General features: G+C 33.1%; 1 protein-coding gene across 1 annotated transcript; it reads right to left on the reverse strand.

Moving 5' to 3' along the window:
• Positions 1-3,812: 3,812 nt before the first annotated feature.
• Positions 3,813-6,343, reverse strand: LOC110871646 (beta-1,4-mannosyl-glycoprotein 4-beta-N-acetylglucosaminyltransferase). The gene is made up of 2 exons (XM_022120362.2): positions 6,017-6,343; positions 3,813-5,330 (listed from the first exon to the last, which is right to left on the reverse strand). Exons 1-2 carry the CDS (start codon positions 6,128-6,130, stop codon positions 4,233-4,235), a joined length of 1,212 nt encoding a protein of 403 aa, XP_021976054.1. The 5' UTR covers positions 6,131-6,343; the 3' UTR covers positions 3,813-4,232.
• Between the last annotated feature and the right edge of the window lie 383 nt (positions 6,344-6,726).

Below are 6,726 nucleotides of genomic sequence, written 5' to 3' on the forward strand. Positions count from 1 at the left end.
TTGGACCACACTAGACGTCCAGTCTAGGCCTATACAGGGAGTATAGACAAAAAAAGACCATTTTACCCCTGAGTTAGGGCTAGGCTGGGGGCAAAACAGGGCTATAATGGTCTTTTGGACCACTATACGCCCAGTCTAGCCCTGTATGCGGTGTATATTTTTTTTCTCTTTTTAATATCGATAGCACTAATATTAATTATAAAAAACTCATATAATATCAATAACACTAATATTTATTATAAAAACTATATTAATTATAATAACACTAATATTAATTATACGATTAATCTATCTATCTACTATAATAAAAGAAACCAAGTTTTGGACACATGTCATTCATAGAAGGTATCCTCAAATTTATACTTATCTTATATTAATTAAATAAATTAATATTAAATCTTATCATACTTTAATAAAATATTATCCTCAAATCTAAATTGTAAATTTAGTATTTTTTAAAACAAATACCTATCTTTCCTACTTATCTTATATTAAATATATATAAATAATAAACTAATATTAAATGTTATTCTAATTTATTAAAAATATAACTTTTTTATTAATTGGTACACAAAATTATATTTATTCAACTCGTGTAAAACGCGGGGTTTTTAAAAATATATTTTTTTTTGTTATTTACTATACAAAGTTACATATATATAACACGTGTAATACACGAAGTTTTTAAAGATATAACTTTTTATAATTGCTATGTAAAATTAGATTTATTCAACACGTGTAATACACGAGGTTTTTAAGGATACAAATTTTTTATTATTTGGTAGATTTTTCAACCCGACTATATACGGGTTTTTTAAAGATACGACGTTTTTAGTATTTAATATACAAAATTACATTTATTTAATATGTGTAATACACATGGTTTTAAAGATATAACTCTTTTTTAGATCTATTCAACACGTGTAACATGCGGGCTTTTTAGGGATGTAATATTTTTATTATTTGGTAGATTTATTCAACCCGATTATACACAGTTTTTTTAAAGATACGACGTTTTTAGTATTTACTATACAAAATTACATTTATTTAATCTGTGTAATACACATGATTTTTAAAGATATAACTATTTTTTTTACTATTTGATATATAAAATTACATTTATTTAACTCGTACAATATACGGGGTTCATAAAGATATAACTTTTTATTATTTAATATATAAAATTAAATTTATTCAACCCGTGTAATACATGGGGTTCTAACCTAGTATTGTATAAAATGTTTGTAAAAAAACTAATATTGTATAAAATGTTAGTAAAAAAACTAATATTTTTATAAAAGTTTGTTAAAACGATTAACATTGTATAAATTGTTTGTAAAAAAAACTTATATACGCCCCATATTGGCATATATGGGGCATTAGTCATAAATGAGACCTATACGAGGGGTCCTATACGTCACGTATAGGCCTGTACGCGGTGTATAGGAGTAGCCAACCAGAACTGATATGAGTCAGTCACTGGGTTTAATGTAACCCTATACGCCCCATATAGGGCTATACAAGGCATATACGAGGCAGAGGGTGTGCAAATAGGCAGATAAGATGTGTGGATAGTTTGAGGCTTTATTTATGTTATATGTATAGATATATCACAACTTACATTCGGTAGGATTTGAAAACTCAACCTTTTGATCATGAGACATACACCTTAACGACCAGGATGTTCCCTTTTACGACTTCCAATTTTTTTAATCAAATAATTTGTAAACCAACATGAGCTCTCCTAACATATAAACTAATTTAAAAAAATCTTTTATTTATGTTTTTTTATGGAAGTCCATAAATAGTTGGAAGTAATTGAGTAGGGCTTTGCTTTGGGGTGGTTAACTAACCACTGCCACCTAGACACATGGAGCAATAATCGACGGAACCCACACCACAGCGACTCAACTGTTGCCAAAAGGGTCTCACCAATTATTAATTTCCATTTCCAAATCTTTATTATTCTTCAAGACCGTTGGAACAGTAAAGGGTCCTACTAATAATAAATAAATCCGTTAGATATTTTCATATATACATACTTTGACCTTTTTAATTATCATTAACAAAAAAAAGGTGTAAAGTGTAAATGAAAAATTGCAATACCCAATGTTCAAACACAAGCCTTGATGAGCAAAAAATGTAAATTTAGGGTGGACAAGACGTCTCTAATATCTAGGGGTGTGTACGATTCGATTTTTATAGTTTTTACATCAAACCGTAAACCAAATTGTTAGTAACGGTTTTTGATAATCTAAACCGAAACGGAACCGTTTAATCTTGAAACTGAACCTTTATTAGCGGTTTGGTTTCATGAAGGCTTTTGTAATAGTCCATATCTAAAATAAATTGTATGGATTTTTGAAACTGACCACCCGAAATATAACTAAGAAAACTGACCACGAAACCGAACCAATGACCGGTTTCATGGTTTTAAACCGAAACGTGAACACCCATACTAAGATGGAACCATGAGTTCACCAGGGTACCACGAGAATACCGTCGCAACCACCATGGGTTCGGCTTGCGAGATGGATTTCGGGTTCACAAACCCATGCTAGATGGATGTATGGGATGTCCTCAACGGGACATCCTGGTGGTAAAGTGGTGTACTTTACAACCAAAAGTTTAAGAGTTCAAAAATTCTGCAAAGTGCAACTTATACTTTGTTTGCTCTAGAAAATCTAGTACTTGTTTCAAAAAAATATATGGATGTATGGGATTGATGTGACACAAGTTTTAATATAGAATTATAATATGACACAATATTATTGGATGGGTTGTTAGAAAGAGAAAGGTACCCCCAACCCTCACCTCTTCCGCCCTTGGTAGGTTTAAAGGATACGTGGGTTAGCGTTTCAATATAAAAAACTATAACAATACAAACGTAGCGGATTTGCTGTTTCTTAGTTTCACCCTTCAAACTGTCGTTAACATAATAGTTAAAACTACGATATAAAAGCGTTCGGAGGTCAAAAGATCAATATTGGAACTTTGAAAGGACCAAACACACCCAAAATTTGGTACCAAACTCATTCAATGATTAACAAAGTACCAAACCATGAGCCATGTCTATGGACAAGGAACCTAGACCAAAATTAAAGTTTCATCTTTAACACAAACCATATTCTAAGGCAATCATAGACAAGAGAACATGCATGCTTGTCAACTTGCAATTTTCTTTAAGAACAAATATATAGCAGCTGTATGTGTAGGACATCATGCCAACCTCAAACAATAATCTTTGTCCAAAAAGGCATCAGATTCTTCTTCATGCCTAGAATCATTCTGTCTTCCGGCTGTTCCAATGTTTTATTATTATTTATATTCATAGCTGTTTACATAAACAGTTGGACAATTATTTAAAAGAGTAAACTGCCATTTTGGTCCCTGAGGTTTGGTTACTTTTGCCACTTTAGTCCAAAACTCTAACCTTTTGCATCTGGGTCCCTGTGGTTTCAGTTTTATTGCCATTTTGGTCCAAAAATGAAATCAGGTCATACTTGTCTTATAAAATCCTGCAATTTTGTCATTTTCCTCAGGGGCAAATTAGGTCATATTTGTTTTATAAAATATGGTATTTATTTATAAAAAAAAAATGATCATTTTGCCCCTGCGGAAAATGACAAAATAACAGGATTTTATAGGACAAATATGACCTGATTTCATTTTTGGACCAAAATGGCAATAAAACTGAAACCACAGGGACCCAGATGCAAAAAGTTTGATTTTTGGACTAAAGTGGCAAAATTGACCAAACCACAGGGACCAAAATTGCAGTTTACTCTTATACTCTATTTAAAAAAAAAACAAACAAAACAAACATCCTCTATCAACAGGACAAAATCCAAAGTTACACAAATCAATAGTTAAATATGTAACATAAATTGAATTTATATATCTATAATCGGTTCGTGTCAAGAATCAAGATTCAAAACTTCCTAAAGCCAAATAAATCTATCTCAAACTTTCGTCGATTACCTTGACGTTGAATCTTTGCTGATGAATCTTGAAAATGCGTATCGCCGTTATGAAGAAGACCCGAAAGACTATGTACACTATCACCCCAGAAATCGAGCATTTCCGAAAGAATGATGCTAGTATCGCCGGATTTAGAACCTGGGTCAACTATCTTTTGGTCAACCCCACACGGGTTTCGTATGGAAACTTCAAAGATCCAAACTTTACACCAATAAGAACAATCTTGATATAAATTTTAGTGTTCTACGCTTCTACTCACTTTCTCGTACGCAATTTCCTGGTAAAAGATATCGGTACTCATCGGCGTTCTCCAAAAGATGAGCTGGAAGATGAACAGCTGAATACGAATGCGGGATGGGCCCCATTTTCCCGATGATATCTTTAAACGTGTATTCTTCGGGTAACATATCGAAGAGATCCGCACCTTTGCAGATTACCTTCTGCACCCTTTTCGGGTTCAAGAATTTGTTAAACCGTACTCGATCGACATGGCTATAAGCTTTCATCTTGAAGATAAACTCGTTGATGTGGCGGAAACAGAAGCTGCAATGCCACCCTGCATCTGCCAACACGACATCCGACTGGCGGTAATGAGCGTATCGTGTCTTTCCTGATTGATACCGATGAACCGACGCCCTCCAACTGTTATTATCGAGTAAAAACTCAAACGAATATAGATAATTTTTCAACCGAAGATGCAGAACCGGAGGGATATCGTCACACCATCTTAAAAGATTAATCGTATGTCGGCTCGGTATTTCGTCGATATCCGACATGATTAACAAATCATCATCTTGAATCCCGGCTTTCCGTAAAAGATAATCCAAAGCAAGCCGTTGATACGCTTCCTCAACGAAAGGATTTTCCCCTTTCTTGAATCTTCCGGGAATTTTCCCGTACGTCAATCTTGGCTCCACGAACTTAAACTTGTCGCGTTGACTATCAAAGACCAACGGCTTAGGTAAACCCGTGAACGTCGAGTTTGATTCAAGGAGCACAAATTCGGTAACATACGGGTACAACTCATGCCATCTTATTGTAAGAAGATCAACCTCATTACTAAACAAAACCGCATCAAAAACACGCCTCGGGAACTCGCGTGTCCCCCAACCGTGCAACTTGCAAAGATTCTGCATCGACACGTTTTCGTGATAATAATGTGGGATTTCGTTGAACGGTTTCGGTGGTTTTTCCCACAATGGGCGTAAAAAGTACGAAATCTTTTGCCCGTGTACGTATAACCCGAGGATTACAGTCGGGACCAACACGAAAAGAAAAACAAGCGTTTTCAAATCGAGCCCGCGAAGAATGCATCGTACTCTTGACATTGTTGAAACCTTTCCTGAATCCTGCAAACCAAATATGCAAGATTTATTATTAAGATGACTTGCAATTTACAAAAAATAAAAAAAAAAAAAAAATAAATAAACAAAAAACTTTAATTTTCTATTTGGGGATAAAATTATTCAGTTCATGACAGCTGCACATAATAATATACTTAAAAAAATAAATTAAAAAGGAATCTCAAGAACATGGAGATCACTTAAAGTTAGAAGTCTTTAACATGATTTGTAGACACATAACATGAATTCAAAGCTTCAATTAAGCATAAAGTAATAAAAAGCCTATTTTTATATAATTTTTTATTCTTCAACAAAACTTTAGGCATAAAGAACCCTAATTGTAACCAAAAGAGGGCTCCAATAAGTTTGATAAAAAAAATATTAAAAAAATTTTAAAAAATAAAATTTGTCACAATCAAATTGAACAATTTTTAGTCCTACCCAACAAACTAATTTGATCATCCAACTTATTCAACTTAAATTCTCAAAAAAAAAAAAAAAAAAAAAAAAAAAAAAAAAAAAAAAAAAAAAAAAACTAAACAAGAATCAAGTTTCAGTCCTACCCAACAAACTAATTGGATCATCCAACTTATTCAGCTTAAAAAAAAAAAAAAAAAAAAAAAAAAAAAAAAAAAAAACAGAAAAAGATAGGAACTTTAAGCATAAACATGAACATTAAATTAGGGTTTTACCTCATCACAAACATCACCGCAAAGATCATCAGACTTTTTAGAACAATAACGAGATCCACCTTCAGCCATCAAGTAAACTTTATCAAGAAACTTTGATAAACTAATCATCGCCATTTCTAATCAAGCAAATAGATCAACCCAAAATAGTGGAAATGAATGAAGAAATTGAAGATTTGATGAATAAAACAAGAGAGATTGTGATGTGGGGTTTTTAAAGTTTATGAAATTTGGGTCTGGTTTTAAAGGATGAATACTCGCAACTCAACAAAGAAGCCGTTTGTTTTCTGTTGTCTTCTTCTTTTCATTCGCTATGATTATGATATGCATTTATAGATACAAATCTTGTATCTATATACTTGAGGGTTTGAGAGGGGGTTGTTTTTCTATTTGACAAATATGCCCTTGGAATTGGTTTTTGAATTTGTTTTATTTATTTAATTAATTAACCATTTCTTTCTTTAAGGCCATGTGTAGTCATAAAGCCCTTTTGTGGACGTTATGCGACACGTGTCGTGCCACGTCACACAGGGGCTTTATGAGGCGTTATGTCACTAGAGCCCGTAGTCATAAAACCCCTACCTCATCATAACCAAAGTGTAAAATGCAGGGACCAAAGTGTAAAATGCAGAGACCAAAGTGTTTTAATGCAGGGACCAAAGTGTAAAATGCAGGGACCAAAGTGGAAAATGCAGAACAATTCTCCTCCATCT

The sequence above is a fragment of the Helianthus annuus genome, chromosome 8, assembly GCF_002127325.2.
Source record: "Helianthus annuus cultivar XRQ/B chromosome 8, HanXRQr2.0-SUNRISE, whole genome shotgun sequence".
Classification (NCBI taxonomy): Eukaryota; Viridiplantae; Streptophyta; class Magnoliopsida; order Asterales; family Asteraceae; genus Helianthus; species Helianthus annuus.